Raw genomic sequence first — 22571 nt, forward strand, 5'->3', positions numbered from 1 at the left:
AGGATACACCGATTACCTGGACTATTATTTAAACAGCTATTCTAAGCATAATTTATTACCCCTCCCCCCCAAAAATGGGGCAGAGGGCATTATTTTTAAGGTAATGCAGCTGACTACCAACTTCTTTCTATACCATGTTCCATTGTTGTGTTCCAGTGTTGTGTGTTTTTAAAACTAATAGGAGAATACAGCGCATAGTATGAATGTTTCTGCTTAGCGTTGGGGACGTAATAGTGTAGTTGATTAACTGTTAAGCCCAGTGTCAGCTTGCGTCAAGTCCGGGACCTGCCCCTGCTGCGGCTCTTCATTTAAAGTGTATTAGGAGGTTGGCAGGCAGGCAGCCCAAGTCAGTTCTGGCTCGCACCGGAGTCAGGGAGTTCAGACCCCTCCTCCCCCAGACAGGGCCTCTGTATGGGTATGTCTACATTGCATTCCTCTTTCCATGCTTCATTTGCATAATCGCATTCGGGCGCTATTTCAAAGTACCCTATTTCGAAAAAAGAAACGCTGTGTAGACACGGTTATTTAGAAAGAAAACCCTTCTTTCAGAATAACCCTTATACCTTATAAAATGAGACTGAAGGGTTTTGTTTCGAAATAACCGCATCTACACAATGTTTCTTTTTTTGAAATAGGCTATTTCGAAATAGCACCCGGACGCGATTATGCAAATGAAGTGCAGGAAATTCAAATTTGCAATTTCATTCGTCTACATTTGTATTCCCTTCTCGGAAGAGGAATGCAATGTAGACCTACCCTATCAGAGACAGCAGCATGCGGCAACAGGCAGCGGGGCTGCGAGGGGAACTGGTTTTTAAACTGCCTTCCCTTACAGACCAGCTCCCAGCTGGCACCCTACACTGCTGACTTTGATACAGAGGCGACAGCGCGGAGTGACAGGCGGCTCTTTGGGTTTGGGGCTGGAGCACATTGGCTGCTGGCCTCACTTCCCGAAGACTATAGAATAGTTGAGTAACTGATAAGAATTCATGAAGTTAATCAGCTATTCTATTAACCGATATTTAACATCCCTACTTAACATTGGGCAAACAGGTACCTATAATTGAGAAGACTCAAATTGCAAACAGCTGTTAACATTATTTCGTATTTGTTTAAATGTCTCAGAACTGATTTTGTGTGTGTTAACAAATTGCTTGTGCTGACACAGGCAATGACTCAGTTGATGACAGGCTAACTAAAAAGGTTAGCTTAGAAGGCTTTTGCTTAAATATTTGGATAACGTGTGAACCCTGAACTCCTAATAGCAGTCATACATGAAGATTTAAATCTTTATAAATCACTCTGATATTAAAATATTTAGTATTGCTGTTTCTTTCACTTTTAATGTGAGCAAAAGCAGTTTTGATTAATTTTCACATTGTTTCTAAATGTGCGTTCTTTGTAAATCCTGTGTGTTGTGAGTTAACATTAAAATTAAATTCCCATAAATGTGAATTTACTTCTGTTGAAAGGAGGCAATGCTTTTGTTCAAAGTTAGTGCTCACTGTTCTTGAAATATTTCTAAACCATTTGAGGTAATGGCAGCCATTTTACTTTTTTCTCTCTCTTTAACTTATCTTTTCTCTCTCTCCTCAGTCTTCACGAAGAAATCATTGATTTCTACAAGTATATGTCTCCCAGACCGGAAGAAGAAAGAATGCGAATGGAAGTGGTGAACAGAATAGAAAATGTTATTAAGGAGCTCTGGCCAAATGCAGATGTGAGTAGAATTTGGCATGCTCTAACAAGCTTTTCTCTGCTTTTGTCTTCGTAAACAGCTTGTTTTGTTTTGTTTTGTTACACATTGACTTGCCCTTTTATTGCAAAAATAACTTTATGCTTAAATTGTGGTATAGAAGATATTCACTATTTCTAGGCTACCATAGTTGATCTTGGCATTTTATTTTTAGGCTGTCCAGTGATTAAAAATTAATGGTAATTGCACTACTAAAAAGATTAATCATGCTATAAAACAGTAATAGAATACCATTTATTTAAATACTGTGGATATTTTTTCTACCTTTTTAAAAATATTTTCATTTCAGTTACAGCACAGATTGATTACAAATATTTGCACTATAAGCAACGAAAGAAAGTGTTTTTCAATTCACCTAATACAAGTTCTGTAGTGCAGTCTCCTTATCATGAAAGTTGATCTTATGAAAGTTGATCTTACGAGTGTAAAATTATGTAAAAAAAATCCCGCATTTAAAAATAAGAGCATTAAACTTTAGAGCCTACAAGTCCACTCAGTCCTACTTCTTGTCCATTCAGAGAAGTTTCAGAGGGATAGCTGTGTTAACCTGAATCTGCATAAACAATGAGATGTCCTGTCTAGACATAGCCACGGTGTTCAGAGACCCATTGGGTAACTGGTGGGGGCGAGGCAGACAGGGAGCCTGGCTGAGGCTCTCACTGGGCCCTGGGCTGGATCTGGCATGTTGACGGGTCAGATGTAGCTCACAGGTCATATTTTGCCTGACCCTGTAATACAGACTGTATGTATTGATCTGGCAGATATGTAGAACGATAAGACCCACTATTAAGGTACTGCTCCTTATGGGCAAAGCTAATCTGTCTCTACCTCAAGTTGCTGTCAGTGGCAGGCGATGATGTTTTTACTGGGATGCTGTCCCTGGACCTTCCTCAATGGGGCTTAGTCTTTCATATCTGCTTGGGCTAGTAGTTGTCTCAACTTGGAGTCTCTCTAGTGTCCCTCCCAAACCACTTCTGCCTACAGAGAGCGTGAGTATATCATCTCTTTGTTCCCCTTTTCACTTCTGATCCTTAGTTACTAAAGGAATTGAAGTTTTTGCTACTTTACAATCCTGCTTTGAGTAATCTGTGTGTGTGTTTCCATTCATGGGATGTGTACTGATCGTGGAATTGTTCGTTAGCAAATGCCCATTGGTGTACTGTAGCAACCCTTCCTGTCTCTCCCATTCTGGCTCCTGAAGATGAGGCTCTAAAGGTGGGTGTAGCACTTACACAACCTTGGTTTCCTAAAAGCAACTGATGAATCAGGAGCTGTTTTGGCCTTTATCTCATATTTTTCTATTTAGAATAAATAATTTTAGCTTTACAACTTTATTAGAATCAGAGTGGATACAAATCAATTATTTAAATTGGATGTTTGTTTTTTCTCTTTTTTTTTTTTAAATCAATAAAATACTACGTTTCTCATTTAAAAATACGTTACAATTAAATCTCATCACAAACATGCTACACCTACATGTATAGTCTCATAAAAATGAATTAATGGCTCTAATCTGTTGAGCCTAATAATCAGCTCTTGCTTCTTTAAAGTTCTGGGCTTTCAGTTTCTGTTTCTCAGCAGATATACAGTGAACCCTCGTTTATCGCGGTAGATAGGTTCCAAACCCTACCGCGATAGATGAAAATCCGCGAAGTAGAAGTAGGATCCTCAAAGCCTCGGGGGAAGCCGGCGGGGGGGGGGCATCCCAGGCGCGCCTGGGCTGCTCCCCCGCCGGAGCCCCTCCGCGGTAGACTGGTTAGTACTGTTTTTGTTTTGTGCCTTATGTGGTGGTGGCTCTGGGCCAAGCATGACAGAGGAGTTAGTTAAGATATTGTCTAAAGACAGAGACAATATGTAGGAAAGGACAGAGACAGTATAGAGAGGAACAGTGGAGTAGACAGGAAAGAAAAAGGGAAGACATTTAGCATAGACACGGCTTCCTATATTCACCCACACTTTTTCCACAGAAAAACTGCTATGGCATATGGGAGTAAGAGACTTTTCCCCCTCCTACCCTGGGAATATTTTGAAGAAATTTTTCCCTGTGTTTAAAAAAAAAAGCAGGGGGGGGGGGGGGGAATGTGTCAAGTAAGGAAAACTGCTTATTGAGAGAAAATGAAGTGGAGGAAGTTGTGGCTATGTCTGAAGAAAAATGTGGATCAACATTGCAATGCACCATTCTTCAAGACTCTGTGCCTTTTATTATAAGGGTGATTTGACATGTAAATTCCCAAGTTGTTGACTATATTAGATGTTGCTAGAAGAAAAAGCTTAGCTAATCCTTATGTCTTGTTGAATTAGTTAACTAGGTTTAGCTTGTGTCACTCTACTATACAGTACAGAAAGCTGCATTAAGATAAATCTAGAATTGCCAGTTGCCACTGAGGGCCATTTTTTCATATTACATGACATCTCTTATTTTGGAACATCATGGTGACAGACCACAATGGTGATGCCAGAAGTCTATTCCAAGTTTTATTTCCTGGCCCTTCCTGAAATGCTGCGTCTGTCGCGCCACCGGGTACTTCCTTCCCCTTGCTGCCTGCCGGTGAGGGGAGTAGGAGTCCTGGGACTGGGTCAGCTCCAACTGCTCAGGAAGGGTTGTGGGTTTTTTTGCATCTCACTTGTGTGCACCCTGACTGATTTTTCTGTAGGTCAGTGACCCCTGATCCAAAACAGGTTCCCCGCCCCTCCTATAAATTAAAGACAATGCTGAAATGTTTTGTGTTGGACATAATAATTTATTTAAAAATGAAGCCTTGCCAACAAGCCCCCAGTTGAGGCCAAGGTCCCATCTGGCCACAGCATCATAACACCCCTGCATCCCCACATACACCCCAACCCTGAGCCCCTCATACACCGGAACCCCCTGTCCTGAGCCTCTCACATCCCCAGTCTTCTGTAACAACACGAATGCACCATCTACACACTGCAGGTCTGTGTCCTGAGCCCATCATACTCCCAACCCCCCTTCCCTGAGCCCCTCATAGACCTCAACCTGAACTCCTGCACCCTCACATCCACAAGCCTGTGGCTTGCTCAGTACCCCAACCGTCCATCTGACCCCAACACTGTCTAGCCTGGAGCCCCCTCCTTGAGCCAGCAGCCCCTTCTCCACCTCCTCCTGCACCCAGATTCCCTCCCAGAGCCTGCACCTTTCGTCTCTTCCCACACCCAAATCTCTCATTCCCACCCCAGAGCCCACACCACCTGTCTCAACCCAGTGAGAGTGAAGTGTAAGGGCTGGGGACAGCAAATGATGGAGAGGAGGGGAACAGAGGAAGGGGCCTAAAGAAAGTGGTGGAGTCTTGGGAACGGGATGGGATGGATCTTGTCTTGCCCTGACATTTAAAAAGTGATCTTGGGTGTAGAAGGGTTGAAGACGACTGGTAAAGATGATACCATAATGCTGTTACTCATGACTCAAATTATTATTGTAGTTCTCATCTTGTATAATCTTTGCATGTGCTTTCAATTTTAAACTGATTAATTTTAAATAAGGTGGTATTACAGTAAAATCACTCCATGGAATGTACTTTAGAAATCCAGTATTCAAGGGTGACATGAGGAGCATGTGCTCCCTCCAATGCCATGAGTGGAAGGGGCAAGAGACTTGCCAGTGGACCCAGAGCTTCTGGGCAGCCCACGGCTTAGCAGGGGAGCTTGGTGCCCACAGCTGGGTCCTCCCTTCACTCACTGGCAGCATCAGAGGAAGTAGAGCAATGTGATCTCCAGTTTGCTCTGCTTTCCTGGTGCATCCCTTGGGAGGTGGGAGGAGGTGAGACTTTTCTGCTTCCTGGCGGCAAGTGTGGGGCAGGCTGCATGGGTTGGGAGAAGAGGAGGGATGCGGGCAGAGCAGGGGAAAAGATGGAGTAGGGCAGGGGCCTGGGGTGGAGGGAGGCTGTCCTGACCCTTCCCCAGGCTGTGGGAGGAGGAGGAAGGGGTGGGAGAGTGTTATGTGGTGGGTCGCCCTCCCACGCCCCTCTACAGTAGTGGCCCTTTGCCAATATTGTTTCCCCAACACAAAGGATGGGTGGTTTACTGGGGAAAGGAAATGTAAGTGGTGCCTCGTTTTTCTGTCCTTGGTTCTAGTCAGTGCTTTTCACATTAAGTTGGGAACAGAGTTGCTTTTAAATCCTATAAGCCTCAGATATGACGCATCCAGTTACAGTGTAACTTGAATTTAAATGAACTAAGTAAGATTAAGTGTTCTTGTGTGTTTTCATGTCAAAATATACAACTGGTAAGAAGGTATAAACACCATGAATGTTGAAATCAGTTTTGTGCACAAAAAATAAAATGTGTACTCATAATGAAACTTTAAAACAAGACCTGGTACATACATTCTGTGCTACCCCAACTGCATTCAGGAAGGTGGTGAAAAGGTGATTGGGTAAAACTATGCCTCTATACTGTAACTTTATTTGTAGACTTCGGCAGTTGTCATTTGCTCTCTTATTTGAGGGGCACATGCTTAGAAGGAAACATTCCTTGTAAAATGGCATCAGATCAGTTCCACCATAAGAAAGGCTTGTTGTTGAATTTCACTGTAATTAATTTAGTGATTTTTTTAAGGGAAGGCCTTTAAAATAATTTGACAAAGTGAACCTCAAATCTTGTGGTGTTTAAACAAAAGTTGTCACAATGATATTTAGAGGAAAGCTTTACACATTCTACTTACACAGTCCTTTGCAACGGTTAGAAAACATTTGATATTGTCATAATTGCATAGCGCTTGAAATATGCATCACCATAGTAGGACACGAGTAGTAAACTTAAGTACAGTAGACTTCTGATAATCCGGAACCTTTGGAACCTAGATGGTGCCAGATTATTGGATATGACAGACTATCAGGAGGTACTATAAAATGGTTATATATACTGTACCCTTTTTATTGTACATACTGAATACAGTATTGTTTTAGCGTTTTAACCTTTTTTTTTTACCCTTTTTGCTCTGTTCAGCTGCTGCCGCTGCTGCCTTGTGACTCGTTTTTAGCCAAAGCTTACTTACTGGGCTCTTGCCATTTTGATGCTGGAGTATCAGGAGTGCTGTACAATTGGATGCTGGACTATTGGAGTTTTACTGTATATTCACATTGGCAAACATAATTTCAGTGTTTTTAAGTATTGGGGTGGGAGAGGAGAGGAATATAAATTGGCCTGCATAGAGTTCCTGTTTTGCATTAATTTGTGGGCATTGTCAGGATTTGTGTGTTAGAATGAATATATCTAGGTACGTAGTAGGGAAGTGAAAATGTAATCATGTACACAGTTAATGAGCCCAGGCTCAGAAGTTAACTTTCAGTGTTACATGCAGGCTCTGGGGGCTGCCTCTCTCCCCTCCCACCTCTGATACATAGGCAATAGAGCAGGGGAGCAGGCGGGAGCTGACTGCCACCCCCGTGTGTAACAGCTGAAATTTTCAGAGGTTACGTGATTACTTAATTAAATGCATTTTAATATCTCTAGTAGAGATGTAAGCAACTAGTTGACTATCCGATAAGCATAAGCTTATCAGGATAGTCGACTAATCCCTTGACTAGTCACTCCTCGCCCCCCTTGCTGCCTGTCAGCTGATTCCCAGCTCACACTTAGTCCCAGACACACTTCTGCTTTTTAAATGTATTAAGAGCCAGTGTATTTTAAATGTATTAAGGTGCACAGTGCGGGGGATCCTGCGTGATCCGGGAATCTGCTGTTCCTGTTTGCACTGAGTCCTTCCTGCTGCGTTTTAGCCTTTTAAATGTAGTAAGAGCTGACAGGCTTTTAATACATTTAAAAGGCAGAGCTGCAGCGGGGTTAGCTTCCGGGCCAGTCGACTAGTCGATTAATTGATTCAACTACATTTGACATCTCTGATCCCTAGTAGGTAGTATGGTAAAGGTTGTAGCATTGTGTTAATGTCTTCAAAATCCAAGAGAGAAGAAGGAAAAAGCCAGTATGGCTTGGTTTACTCTAGCAACTTATGTTTGTAAAACTCTTGCTCAGGGGTGCAGAAAACCCATACCTCTGAACAATGCTGTTACACCAACATAACTCCCAGTGAGAAAGTGCTATGTTGATAGGAGAGCTTTGCCCTTCAACATACCTGCCATCTCTCAGGGTGGTGGAATGTGCTGACTAGGGATGTAAGAGTTTAACCAGTTACGCTGATACTTACCCATTCCTGTTAATGGTTAAAGTCACTAGGCAGTCCAGAGTCTGACTGAGCTGACCCGGAGTCCACCAGGTCCCAGGAGCGCATTGCCCTGGTAGCCCAGACCTGGAGCCTGCCACCAGCTGGCAAACTGTGGCAGCTCATGGAGCCTGTGGCAGCCTGGAGCCCATTAGCATTTCGGACCTGGAGCCCACTGTCACCCAGCAAACTATGGCAGCCCGCAGAGCTCACCCGGAGCTCGCTAGCAGCTCTCCAGCACCCTTCCCTCCTTCTCTATTCCTATCCCCTGGCAATGTTTAACCATGTAATAGATATAATTTTCATTGGTTACTACTTTTTATAAATTTTTTTAACATCCTGAATGGTAACAGGGGAGGCCTTCCTATTGTGTAGGCAGTGTCTTCTCTGAATCGTTAAAATGGTACAGGTGCATCTATGCCACTGTAGCATATTACGTGTATACATGCACTAAGATTGTAAATATGTTACCAAAAATATAATTAGGCTACATGCAAGCTAAGGATGTGAATGTTTAACAAGTGGATTGATAAGCCTCACTGATTAAAGTTAACCAGAGGGGGATGGAGCAGCTTCCCACCTGCCACAGGCAGGGGGCTGCTCCTGCCTGGCAGGGGGGCACTGCAAATGAGCTACTCTAGCTGGGCTGGAACAGCCTCCGTCTATGGTGTGCTTGGGTGCTTCACAGGCAGGCACTGCTCTAGCCCAGCCAGTGCAGCTTCTGTCTACAGTAGATCTCACAGGCAGAGGCTGCTCCGTCCGGGATTCAGGTGGGCGGGGAAGCTACTCTAGCTGGGCTGGAGGTGCCCCACCGTCCACTCTCCCTTTAATTGGTTAACTGGTTAAATAATATGTTTAACTGGTTAACCAATTAAATAGGATTTTACATCCCTAATGCAAGCAAAAAAAATGCACCAGCAGCAACAGAAGAACGCTGCAGTATAGTATTAATAGCACTCAGCCCACTCCAAAAAGTTAGCATATGCAACACTTTTGTGAGAGAGATATTAGCGTATATTTGTGGTTGCATAAAGGTATGATTGGCTATAGTGCTAGAACACAAAGACTCTGATGCTTTTGTCTAGTTTTATTATATTTGAAAATAGTTTCTTATACTCTTAAGTATTTTCAAAATGAAGGATTTGTAATGGAAAAACTGATGGAGTTAGAGCTCTACTGTCACAAACATCACTTTAATTAGAAATAATATTTATTCTGATACTTTCTTCTGTCTATGCATTTCCCTAACATAATGACTATTGCTACAGTACTCTATTTTCTAATCTTCTTTTAAAGTTAAAGATTTAAATACTTGTTTGCCAAATTCCTGTTTTATGGTCTTGTAAAATCTTTCAGTAATACCTAAAACTACCAGTGGAGGGTAGCAATAGTCAAACTTTACTAGTTACAGTACTCAGTAGTTAATTGTTCAGAAATTTGTGATGCATTCTAATGCCCTATTTCTCTGTTACAGGTGCAGATATTTGGAAGTTTTAAAACTGGTTTATATCTACCAACTAGGTTAGTACCTTTTCTTAACTTTCTTATACATTGTTTACACATCTTTTGAAGTCTCTTCCTTTTCTATTCACATTGCTATATGTTGAATTTCCGTGCACTATAATAAAATCATGTTCCTGGGGTGGTATGTGCACTTGTCACCCAACTCTTTTTCTAACTACTGACTTATGTAATATATTTTTATCAATTTATATTGAAAGATGACATTTATGCAGATACTTTTATATAGTACCCATTTCACTGATGATTAAGATTAGATTTTTTTTAAAAGACTGCCCTGTGTTTTAAAATGTCTGACTAAATCTGAAAACAGCCCAAGCCTAAAGGTATATTTAGCCCTCCCAGTAGAATACATTGTAAAAATAAAAGAAATAAAGATGGAACTTCTGAAATAGGATATATCCACTTGTTTAGATCCTATTTGTATTAATTTAAAATATAACCCCACTTGTAGTATTATCAAAAATAAACTGTTTTGTAATTCAGTCTAATTAATTATAAGAGTAAATCATAGTAAAATCTTAGATTTATCCCACTTCACTTGGATTTTTTTCCCCCAGCATGTGACATGATTTAAGCTTGACCTTTGAGTTCAGGTATTAAACTATTTATCTCATTAAAAGAGAAGCTGAATCCAATTTCCAAAAGAAGAAATTAAAACATTAAAATAGTAACTAATCAGTTTGGTTGATATCTTTGTCCACTAAGATAGGAGAATAAATCTTTTTAAGAACCCAGACTTTTTTTGTATAATGATGTAAACAATGAGCATAATGAAAGGGTACGTCTAGACTACAGGCTTTTGTCTACAGAAGTTTTGTCGACATATATTGTCGACAAAGCTTCTGTCGACAAAGAGAGTCTAGAGCACATTCAGTTCTGTCGACAAAGCAAGCTGCTTTGTCGACAAAACCCTGTAGTCTAGACACAACCCTAGATGCAATAACACCTTCTGTCGACAGAACTCTGTCGACAAAAGGCGTTATGCCTCGTAAAATGAGGCTTACCAGCATCGACAAAACTGCTGAGTTTTCTCAGCTGTAGTGTAGAAGCAGGTATAGTTTTGTCGACAAAACTCTGTAGTCTAGACACACCCAAATAGGAGGCTAAGTTCCATCTAAAGAAAGTTCATTACAAGATCACATTAGTGTTTTAAAATAATTTTTCCAATTAAAAATGTAAAATATAAATAAGCTTCAAGTTTACTAATGGTTACAGGATAGAGTCCTGTAATTAATACTTCTCTTTAAAGACTATTTTAAAATGTATTTTTTCCTAGCGAACATTTCAGGAAGAGTAATTGGTTGATCACCGAACCTAACTACAATATTCTTCTCTGTTTTGTAATTATTGTTTTTCATCTCCTCTTAGGTGGAAAATGTTAATTTAAAATTAGGAACCAAATTAATTAAACTTCTTTATACAATTGGCTTTGACTTATTGAGCAACAAGAAAAAAAAATCAAACCGAGTTGCTAAATTTCTGACTTATAGGTCTGTCAGAAATGCAAGTCCCCAAGGTAACATGTTGCTTGCTTAAATTTGGCTGTATTCTTGCATAGTCATTTGGAAAAAAAAATAGCTCAGCTTCTTCAAAGCCTCCAAAACATTTTTCACAGTTTTTAAAATGTAAAGACTTTTTTGCACCCTAAGAAAATTGCACAGTCATTTAGGCACCTTTAAAATTTCTATTAAAATGTTCACCAAGACTGATTCCCATTAGATGGATGCTACGTTTAATTATTCTGAAATCTGTTTTCTCTGAGAACATTGATAATTATTCCTTTGTGTTCATAAACTCTGTTTTTCCTTGAAACTTGTAGTGTAATACTGGATAGTTAAGTTAGTTCTGTCAGTTTGTTGATCCACTCCTTTCCATGCATACATCAGAAAAAAACCATCCCTGCAAACCTCATCTACTGCCCAAACTGGACTCCTATAGATCTCCTCTCTCCTGCAGTGAAAAGTGCTCTATTTATTCTAATCAGGATATACTATCTTCAGAAAACTAGTGAGGCTTAGTTAAAACACTTCAAATACCTAAATATATTTTTCAAAACTCTGCTTCGGTATTTATTTAGTGAACACGTGTGTGATCTCTCTTGGTGAGAGGTTCTATTTGTGATATTTCTTAGTTTAATTTGTGCAGTGGAGGCAGCCAGTTTGATGCATAGTAGGACTGAAAAACTCTACTTTACTCTTTCAAGGTTGTTCTAGATATTTAGAAATTACTGTGATTAATATAATGATTGCATTGACTGTTTTCATACATTAACAGCTCATAGCTCTTCTGAACAATTTACTTCCAATCTGTTCCTCTTTCCCCCATCACATTATCAAATTATCCAGATGATAGCTTGCTGTCTGATTTAATATAATTACAGTGTTGTAGCTGTGGTGATTCCAGACTGAGAGAGACAGAAGGGTAGATCAAGTAATATCTTTTATTGGTCCAACTTCTTTTGGTAAAAGAAATAATTTTTAGCTTTATCTGAAATCGAGTCCCGTGAAGAAGAGCTCTGTGGCGTTCAAAAGCTTGTCTCTTTCACCAACAGAAGTTGGTCCAACAAAAGATATATTACCACCTTGTCCGCCGCCTTATGCTTTAGAAATTTAAAAAAATACTCTTATATATTTTAATTCTTATCTTCTTCCCACTTAAGAGAATTCAGTGTGCTGTTTTACTTTCTGTTGGTGTTTTTCCAATCATGCACTTTTAAATGCACCCAAATCTAGTATCAGTCTTTATTTTAACTCTACTATTTTTATGTTCTCTTGTAATTTCAGTGATATTGACTTAGTTGTGTTTGGAAAATGGGAGACTTTGCCTCTCTGGACCTTGGAAGAGGCTCTTAGAAAGCACAATGTAGCAGATGAAGATTCAGTAAAGGTTCTAGACAAAGCAACTGTAAGTCGTCTTTAGTTTCTTAAAGCATATGTCTACTCTGAAAAGGGCATTTGAAAATAGCACCATTTTACTCAGATTCTGCTTTGTGATGTTCAAAATCAAATCTGCTTATTTAGTGACAGTTTTATTACTCATAACGTGTCTTGTAATTTTTTTTTAAATGGATGGATAAATTTGCTTTGTGGGTTTGTCTAAACTGCATTGTAAACCCGTGTCTGTGGACCCAACCTTGTGTAACTGGTGTTTGAGCCTGGTCTTAAGCTTTCATGCTGCATTGTAAACCTAAGCTTACAGTTCCTAGACCTGGGTCTTGCATCCATACTTCACTGTACAGGCCTTCTGACCCTGTGACTGGAGCTGCATCCCCACTGCAAAACAACAGAGACTAGACCCCAAGCTGCAGTAAGACTGGGCTCTGATTTTATTCTCTTAGCACAGTCCTGGAACTTGACTTCTTGAGTGCTTGCTGGCCCAAGTCAGACTGATTTCCTTGTGAATTTAAAGGGGGCCTGGGCTCAAACCTAAGTGAGAGACCAGAATTCGTGTGCAGTGTAAACCTACTCTTTCCTCCTCTCATTAATAATATTTGTATGAAGTCAGGGATCTTTAGTTGTTGTGCATCAGTCTCCCTCTGGTGTTTGTCTTTTACTAAAAAATTGTAGTGTTTTGACTTCAGTTACTTACTTTACAGTATTTTTAAAAAAATCAGAGTAATATTATGCATAAAAGATTTTAAATTTAAAATAGTTTCAGAATGAGTTAAGAAAATCATTCCCAATTCAATTAAACGTACATAAAAGGGGTACGATCTTAAAATTACAGGTTCCTGTAATCTGTCTCCTTCCCCCCCCCTCTCTCTTCCCCCCCATCCCTTCCTTGTAAAATCTATAACACAGTTGAAATGTGCAAATACCTACACAAATCATATTTTACTAATGAAGCTAAGTATATCATGGATACTTAGTATTGCTTTTCCTTTTCAGATAGTTAAATATTAACTTTATATCTTGCTCTTTTGTCAGGTACCTATTATTAAACTGACAGATTCCTTCACTGAAGTAAAAGTTGATATCAGCTTTAATGTACAGAATGGGGTTAAAGCAGCCCAACTCATCAGAGATTTTATCAAGGTTAGATAATGCTTTATACTAGCACTATTGAGTTGTACATTGATGATTCACTTTGTAATAAGAATGGGTTAAAGTAAAATACAGAATCAAATATTCAAATATTCTTTTTGTCAGCAGCAAAATATTGCTGCTTTTTGAGTCCTAAAAAGTGAAGAGCATGTTGCTGTCTAAACAATCTGGAATTCAATATGGATGGAAAGTATTCAGAGAAATTCTAACTGTATGTTTACAATAGCAAGTGCATTAGCTTCAATATTGAATGTTGTGTCTTACTGAAAATTCAGTTTCTTTATTACTCAGACAGCAGACAACCAGGCTCTTTTAATCAAAGCTAGATCATTATAATAGAGAAATGTTTATACATTACCAATTGGAGAATAGACTTGTAACAGTTACATTTTCACTCTGTTCCAAATTATGAGCTTCACTGAGCTCGTATTTTTTTCCCCTTGTTAACAACAGATCAGACACATTTTTTTCTTTTTCTAGATTTCTGCTTATTTCAGATATTAGTTGATGGTAGAGTACAAGTAGCCACCATTAAAACCTGGGATGTTTAAAAGTGGTTAATTAGGTAACAATGTTACTGCTGAAAATTCTCAGTAGTTACAGGCTCTGAAGAACAGGTTGGACCTCCCTGGGCTGGCACCCTCGGGACCTGACCTGTCCTGACCCAGGGAGTTTGCCGGATTGGGGAGGTCGCTGCTCCCTGCTCTGCCATTGGTCCCGCTAACACTGGCCACTCTGCTGCCTACACGCTGCCCCAGGGTCTCCTGGAGTTCCTGGCCGGGATAGCCTGGCTGCTGCCGGCGGCACTGCCACACGGTGTTCCCAGGTTGTGGCCACTCAGCCACCACCAGCCCCACTGCTGCTGGGAACTCCCTGGGGTTCCCCAGCTGGGGCCACCTGCCTCTGCCAGCCCCACTTCAGCCAGGGGTTCCGTGGCTGGAGCTTTCCAGTGCAGCCTCGCTGCTATCAGGGATATCCTGCGGGTCCCACCTTGTCTCCAACAGCCCTACTGCCTCAGGGGGAAGGGGAGAGGGTTGGCTGGGCTGCCAGTCACTTGAAGCCCTGCTGCAGCAGGGGTTCCCCAGCTGAGGTCAGGATTCCCTGGCCACCTGGCCCAGCTGACTCTAGGGGATACTTGACCAGGGTGGGAGCTTCTCCGGTCTCTGCTTGCTTCAGCCACTCCTGGCTCTGCTGGGGCTCCCCAGCCTAGTGTTCTCTCAGCTGGCTCCTGCTCCCACCTCTGGGGTCTTTGGTCCAGCAACATTGGTGGCCCTGCCAGACCACAAATGTTGCCTGATCAGAGAATCCTGGATTTGGAAGGTTCAACCTGTATAAGCTTTATATTGCAGAGTCCACAGCATGGGGCAGCAGCTGGCTCTGGGAGCTGGTGCTGCCCTTCTCCCTAGGAGCTGTCTGCCACCCTGTGCTGCTACCTCTGCATCAGAGGCAGCAGCATGGGGTAGCCAGCTCTTGCCCACAGACTTGCTCTCGGGGAGCTGTCTGCCAGCCTGTGCAAGGTGGCAGCTGGCTCTCCAGTAGTGGGGCTGGGAGCTTTTGTGTAAATGGTAACTGAAAAGCCCAGGGTTATCAGTTAACCATTTAAATGGTTATATTATTACATCCCTAATTGAAATGTTTGCAGTAAGTGTATTTTGTACACTTTTCATACTCAACAAAATTTAACAAAGCATGCATCTTGCTTCTGATGGATTCTGCATATTCAAAGAAAAAAGTTTACAGTGTGATAGCAAATGTCCACAATAAATCTCAGCATGCATACAAGGCATTATGGAAATCAGTTTGTAATTATACAGCTTACCCTAAATACAAAGTATTCCAGAAATATGATACTAGATAATTGTTTTACTACTATAACATATAGATGGTATCATGAGCTTTTGTGGGCATAGCCCACTTCTTAAGATGGGCGGAGTTTTGAGTTTAGGATGTGCAGACCCAAAATAAATCGGGGAGAAAGGGAAAAAAAGGAGGGGGGCGAGAAACAAGGAGCAGAGGTAATAAAAATATCAAAGGGAAAAACAGGAAGGCAGAACAGGCCATCAGTAAGCACCTGAAGATTGGATAGTTAAAACAAAGCAGATAAGGATCAAAGTCAATAGATAGGGAGGGTACTAACGCAAGAATCTACCAACCCTAACATTCAATGAAGGTGCAAACAGCTTTTTGTGTAATATCCCAGCCATCCCGATTGAGGCCATTAGCATGAGAACTGAACTTGCTGATGAATTGTAATTCCAACACTTCTCTGTGTATTTGACTGGTAGAGTTTTTGTGACAAGACAGCCACCAGTTTTTGTTTTTTCAGTTTATCCTGTGCAGACTAACTTGGCTATCCCCTGAAGCTTTACTACTTTAGTTATTCTAGTTGTTCAGGTTTGCAGTGATTAATACCATAGGTTGGTACAGAAAGCCAAAATAATTGTCAGATTTGTATAGTAAACTTGGCTTTAAATAGTCACGTGCAAAATTACATTTTTTAAACCCGTGGTCACCAACCAGTAGATCGTGAGCTACCAGTAGATCTCAGGGGCTCTAAGAGTAGCTCTTGAGCCCTCTCTGATCTGTGCAGTACATTTACATTAGATTTCCTCATTTGAGGAGCAGCTACTCACTGAGCAACAACACAGGTGAGTAGCTGTGAGGAATGGTGGGAGCTGGGAGGTTGGGAGTGCTGAAACACCTCAGCCAGCTGACTGTGGCTTTCACAGCTGGAGCTAGGCGCAGCCTCCATGGGCTGAGCGCAGGACAGCTGGGCTGGAGGGAAGAGAAGCAGCTGCCCGGCCAGCTGGCCATGGCACTCAGCCAGGGTGCACCACGCTCCATGTGGGCTGGCGCAGAGGAGAAGCTGCCTGGCCTGCTGGCTGTGGCGTTCAGCCCAGAGGAGGCTGAACAGTGCTCCAGCTGATTGGGCGGCTTCCCCTCTGCGCCTGCCCATGTGGAGCTTGGTGGCACACTGGTTGAGCACCATGGCCAGCTGGCCGGGCAGCCGCTTTTCTTCGATCCAGCCCGGCTGCCCCACGGTCAGTCCGGAGGGAGCACGGGTTGGAGGCTTCCCTCCGTGGCTGGTGTAGGGAACTCCCTGCCCCCAACCTTGTTCCCTCTCCTCTGCCCCAAACTTGTCCCCCGCCCTCCTGGCCCCCTGTTCCCTCTCCTTTGCCCCGCCCTCCCCCCCAACCCTGCTGCAGAAACCTGCCCCCCCCCTCCCCCCCGCAGAAACCAGTTCCTTCTGGCACCCTGTCTCCTACTACAGAAACCCGTGCCCCTGCTCCCCTCTGCAGAAACCTGTCTTCCCCCCCCCCCCCCCCCCCCAGCACCCTGTTCCCTGCTGCAGAAACCTGTCCTGGCACCCTGCCCCCTCTCCCCTGTCCCCACTGAGACCCTTTCCCTTCTCCAGAACCCACTAGCACTCCTCCCCAGTTGTCCCCTGCTCCCAAATGACTTTTCTATGGGTCAGTGACCCCTGACTCAAGGCAGGTTCCCTGCCATTCTCATAAATAAAGACAATGCAGAAACTTTTTGTGTTTAACATAGTATTCTATTTAAAAATGAAACCTGGCCAACAATCCCCCAATTGGGGCCAAGCCCCCATCTGGCCACAACCACTCCTGCACTCCTCCTTCCCCAGACCCAAGATCTGAGCCTATCATACACTGGAACCTCATGCCCTCAACCCCTCACATACCCCAACCCAAATTCCTGCACCCTCACATCTGCAAGCCTGTGGCTTGCTTAGTATCCTAACACCGCCCAGCCTGGAGCCTCCTCCCCGAGCCAGTGTCCCCTTCTCTACCTCCTCCTGCATCCAGATTTCCTCCCAGAGCTTGCACCTCTCACCCCTTCCCACACCCAAATCCCTCATTCCCACCCCAGAGCCTACACATCCTGTCTCAACACAGCAAGGATCCAGCTAGACTGCAGGGCTGTGTCTACACTGGCACCCTTTTCCGTAATCCCGCACGGCATTTGCATGAACATGGCTGCCGCTTTTTTCCAGCTCGGGGTTTTGCCGGAGAAAAGCGCCAGTCTAGACGGGATCTTGCGGAAAATAAACCCTTTTCCGGAAGATCCCTTATTCCTACTTTCAAGGAATAAGGGATCTTCCGGAAAAGGGTTTATTTTCCGCAAGATCCCGTCTAGCTGGCGCTTTTCTCTGGCAAAACCCCGAGCCGGAAAAAAGCGGCAGCCATGTTCATGCAAATGCCGTGGGGGATATTTAAATCCCCAGCGGTATTTGCAATTCCGGCTGGTCTCATTAGCATCCCTTTTACGGAAAAGGGTGCCAGTGTAGACACAGCCCAGGAGTTTTTGAGGATTCTGGAGATATCCCAGAAAAACTCTTCTGCATCCAGGGTTCCGTTTGTTCTTCCGCTTTTTTAGTGGAAGAGCAAACAGGCTCTTTTGGTCACCTCTATATTCCTCTTTCCACAAGGAATAAGGTGGCTTCCAAAAGAAGGGTTTTTTTCTGACATTTGGTCCAGTGTAGACAGGCCAAATGTTGGAAAAACCTCTTCCTACAGAAGAATATAAAAAAAAAAATAAGCAGCAGTATAAGGATTGGGGATAGCAAGTGATGGAGAAGAGGAGAATAGAGAGGGCGGGGCTTCAAGGAAGAGGCAGGCTTCAAGGAAGGGGCGGGGCGGTAGATCTTGGCTTGGTCTGTCATTTAAAAAGTGATCTTGGGTGTAAAAAGGTTGGAGACCACTGTTTTAAACCATAAAAATGAGAACCAATCTATTGCCGGTTTTTGTTTTTTGTTTTTGACTTACTCTATAGACTAACTGGTAAGTTTAATAGATGGGTGTATTAAAACCTTGTGCTTAATCTTTGAACTTCTTTTCCCCTTTCTTTTGTTCAGACCTTTGGAAATACATGGTATCCCTCTTTTGGTAACCAAACAAATCCAAAAAGCCCTGCTAGTTTGTCCTGTCTGTTCTGTGTAGGTAGAAAGAGAGACTCAGTCTCATTGAATGTTGGGTATTCCTTCTCTGGTGGTAACTGCTTTATTATATTTTTTTTCTTTAATCAAAACTTAACAATGGCAACAGATGAATTGAATACTTCTACAGAGACTGACATTAAGTATTTGTATGCAGTGTCATAGCCATGCTGGTCCAGGGTATATTAGAGACACAAGTTATTTTGTTGGACCTATTTCTGTTGTTGAGAGAGAGAGAAGCTTTCAAACGTATTCTTGTGTAAGCTTGAAAGCATTTCTCATTAAGGTACGTCTACACTGCACGGCTATTTCAGGATACTGGAGGTATCCCAAAGTAGCTACCCCACATCTTCACAAGCTGCCCATTATTTCAAAATACTTTTCAAAATAATGGGCATGCTATTTCGGCATCCCAGTAACCCTAGTTCCACAAAGGTTAAGGGATGTCTTGAAATAGCATGTTATTTTGCAATTTGGTGCTGGGTAGATGCACCAGATTTCGAAATAGCCCATTTCAAAATGTAATCAAAATAAGATGTGCAAGTTGCGTATCTTATTTTGAGTTTAGGGTGCTGTGTAGTAGACACATCCTAACAGAAGATGGTTTAGTAACAGATATTCCCTCACCCATCTAGTCTCATAAGTATTTGAATAGTTATAACTTCAGAGCAAAATCCTTTGGCTGTTTGACTTAGTAAAACTGTTCACATGGGTATGGCAAGCAGGAATTAACCCTTCGTGTTAAAAATTGAAAGTGTAATTCTGTTGTAGTTACAGGTAGTGAGGCAGTTTTTCAGATCTCAGTGGTTTCAATAGCTGATGAGAATATTAGTACAGGCAGTCCCTGGGTTACATGGATCCGACTTACATTGGATCCCTACTTACAAACGGGGTGAGGCAACCCCGCACTAGCTGCTTCCCCCCAGCAGACCAGGGAGACGCAAACCTAGCGCCGCCCGCCGCCGGCCCCCCCCCCCCCCCCCCCCCCAGCAGACCAGAGAGACGCGGAGCGGCTTTTCTCAGCAGACACCTCAGCTTGAGAATAAAGGACTGAGGGAAGTGAGGTGTGGGAGAATAAAACTGAGCTCTAGAGAAATGTTTGGCTAGAGTTTCCCCTACAATATGTACCAGTTCCGACTTACATACAAATTCAACTTAAGAACAAACCTACAGTCCCTATCTTGTACGTAACCTGGGGACTGCCTGTATTACCTTTCACTTGCTAAGGCTCCAATTTTATGAACACTTATGCAAGTGCTTAGTTCTGAAGCATGAGAGTGTGTCCCATTGGCTTCCACGAGACTATTCCAGTTAGTTAAGTTGTACGTCTGTGTTACCAGATCGGGGTCTTACCTTGAAACCAGGGGAAGAGCCTAGAAATGTGTCTAAACACTTGTTCCAAAACTGTTGTGATCTTCCACTGCAAGAATTATTCTTAAAGTATTTGTCCACATGGATCACACTCTTAAGGGTGCATGTGCCCTAGGAGCGCAAGATTAGAATCGTTTGGCGATCTGTGTCAACTAGGGTTGACTTCTGTCCAGCACATCCTTAAATTACACCTCACCCAGTGGCCTAATTACTTCTCAGATCCTACTTTACTCAGTGATGGATCTTAGCGCTGTCCACTTGGAATCCTTGTATGCTATCCTACTATAGTGTGCAGATCTGGCCTTACTGGCTACCATAAAATCATCACACTCATTTTTCAGGACCCTGATCATCAAGACCCCTTTAACACAGAAATAAATTGCCTCATTCTGCTGGGACTCCTTGAACAACATAAGTATTTCAACAGGGTCAAGTACACAAGCTGGAACAAGACCTCTGGAGTAGTGGTGATCATCAAGAGGAACAAGCAGACCCTTCTGCACCTATGGCAATTCCTCAGGATTGATTTGTGAGATTTGGTTGACAAGATGCATACTTACATGCATCTATTCTACTCACAGACAGTATCTTTAATTCGTGGTTGGAAATGGGCACTACAGGTACAGAATACTATCATTTGGAGTTTCCACAGCACCAAGATTTGCTACCAAATGCTTATCACTAGTGGCAGTGTATTTAGGATAGCATGGCTCCCACATTTATCCATACCTCGATAACTGGCTGATTTGGGCCAACTTCTTCATAGTAGATCACCAAAGGGTACAAACTTCTCTAACTCTTCTCATTAGTCTTCAAGATCAATCAGTCTGCTCTCATGCCCATTCAAACAATGAAGTTCATAGGAGCAGTTTTTGAGAGCTTTCAAGTTTGTGAGAGCTTATCTCTTGCCGGAGAGCTTTTGCACCAGAGCGTGCTCCATTTCAAATTTGCAGTCAATTGAGAACCATGGAGAAGGACTCTTGGGTTGTTGGGCCACATAGCATTCTCATACCTGAGATACTGTATTCCAAACTTTGCCTTGTGCCTCTTTTTAAGGGTAATTAAAATTAACCTGACACTTATAACATGGAAAGACATGCAAAAGTCTACCAAGGGCATCACATTCACTTTCCCATCTCCCACCAAAACTGTTAACAGATGGTTCTAAACAAGAATGGGGGTACACCTAGACCGTCTTAGACACAAGGTTGTTGACAGCCAGGAGACTCTCATCTATACATGGACTGGAATACCATATATTTACAATGCAAATCTTTCCTGTCCCTTCTTGCGGGGGGGCTACCATTCAAGTCCTGATAGACAGTGTTACAGCGACAGGATATGTTAACAGAAAAGGTAGTGACATCATCTCTGCTCTGATAAGAGGCAGTTTCTCCCAGAGGACTAGCACATACAACACTGAATGACTCTCCTAGCTCTACACTATGAAGTGTTCAGAGCAATCTGCAGACCACCTCAACAGGCAGTGTTTTAGAAGTCATGAGTAGACTTTCAAAAATTCAGTGTAGTCTTCCTCAAAGAAGGTCTTCCAACCACAGACCTGTTTTGCCACCAACTACATTAAGAAATGCTTGACATTTTTGCTCCCAAGGACACATTAACCCAGCCTCCTTCTTGGATGCATTTCTGATCCAATGCAACAGATTTTTGAGAGATGCCTTCCTGATAATCCCATTAGTCTCCAGAAGAGTAAGATGAGACAATGGCCAGCTAATACTGAAAGTACCAGCATAGGAATGTGAGTTCTGCTATTCGGATCATACACATGAACCCTTGGTCTGAACATCTGCCAGCATGGATGCTAGTTGGTTAAATGCCGTAGGCAGAAGCTGCCCCATAGAGATACGAGATATTCTGTTCAAAGCATAAATGCTTCTACAAGACAAATGGAAACTTTTCACTCTGGGATATTCAGCATGATCTTCAATCCCTGAATATCTCTTCCTGTTATGGACTAGTTACCCTTGAAACGTTTGGGACATTGTCAGGTTTTGTTAGAGTTCATTTAGCCACCATATCTGTTTGGCACTCTTCAGTATATTTTGACATCCAGCTATGTCTGAATTCTTGAAAGGTGTGATCCACACACTTCCCCCAGTAATGGACTTTTTCTCTTCCTGGGACCTAAATATTATATTCCTGGCCCTAATTAATTCCCCTCTTTTGAAGCTATAGTTTGTGCTCTCTATACCACCTTTCTATGAAGAGAGCATTCTTTGAAGCAATTACCTTTGCTTAAAGAGCGAGCGAGATTCAGGTGTTAATGGTAGGAATTCACAAAAACAGGGTGACTCTCAGACTGCCATTTAAATCAGTACATAAATCTGCCAGTATGTGTCTCTATCCAGCTACAAAAACTTATTAAACTCCATGGAGGAGCAAAACTTTATATGTTCTGTCTTGAGGGCCATCTCCAGCTACCTGTGTAAAACAAAGCCTTTCTGCAAGTTACCTAGGCCTTTGTTGGCACTTGGGGACAGTTCTGGAGGATGGACTGTTATGACCCAGACACTTGCATGAAATGAGTATTGGACTGTATTAATATCTCCTATCAGCCAAATGAACTACCTCCACCTTCTCCTAATAAAATACATTTTACTAAGAACCAAATGATCTCCTTTGCATGCTCAAGCAATGTCCTAACATCAAAAATTTGCAGGATGGTCACTTGGAACTTTAGTATATACTTATGTCCAGCTCTGCTCACTAGTTGCAGGTACT

The 22571-nt window shown here is 42.4% G+C and overlaps 1 protein-coding gene across 4 annotated transcripts in view; it reads left to right on the top strand.

Moving 5' to 3' along the window:
• The window catches only part of TENT4B (terminal nucleotidyltransferase 4B), a 60091-nt gene that overhangs the window by 25640 nt on the left and 11880 nt on the right, over positions 1 to 22571 (top strand). For 3 of the 4 annotated variants that reach the window (XM_075940247.1, XM_006121144.2, XM_025183667.2), the window contains exons 2-5: positions 1597 to 1720; positions 9409 to 9455; positions 12242 to 12362; positions 13385 to 13492. In XM_075940247.1, the coding sequence (XP_075796362.1) occupies positions 1597 to 1720; positions 9409 to 9455; positions 12242 to 12362; positions 13385 to 13492 (400 nt within the window). The remainder of the gene's footprint in view (positions 1 to 1596; positions 1721 to 9408; positions 9456 to 12241; positions 12363 to 13384; positions 13493 to 22571) is intronic. The other variant, XM_075940246.1, reaches the window with a different exon arrangement.

The sequence above is a fragment of the Pelodiscus sinensis genome, chromosome 12 (genome assembly GCF_049634645.1).
Source record: "Pelodiscus sinensis isolate JC-2024 chromosome 12, ASM4963464v1, whole genome shotgun sequence".
Taxonomy (NCBI): Eukaryota; Metazoa; Chordata; order Testudines; family Trionychidae; genus Pelodiscus; species Pelodiscus sinensis.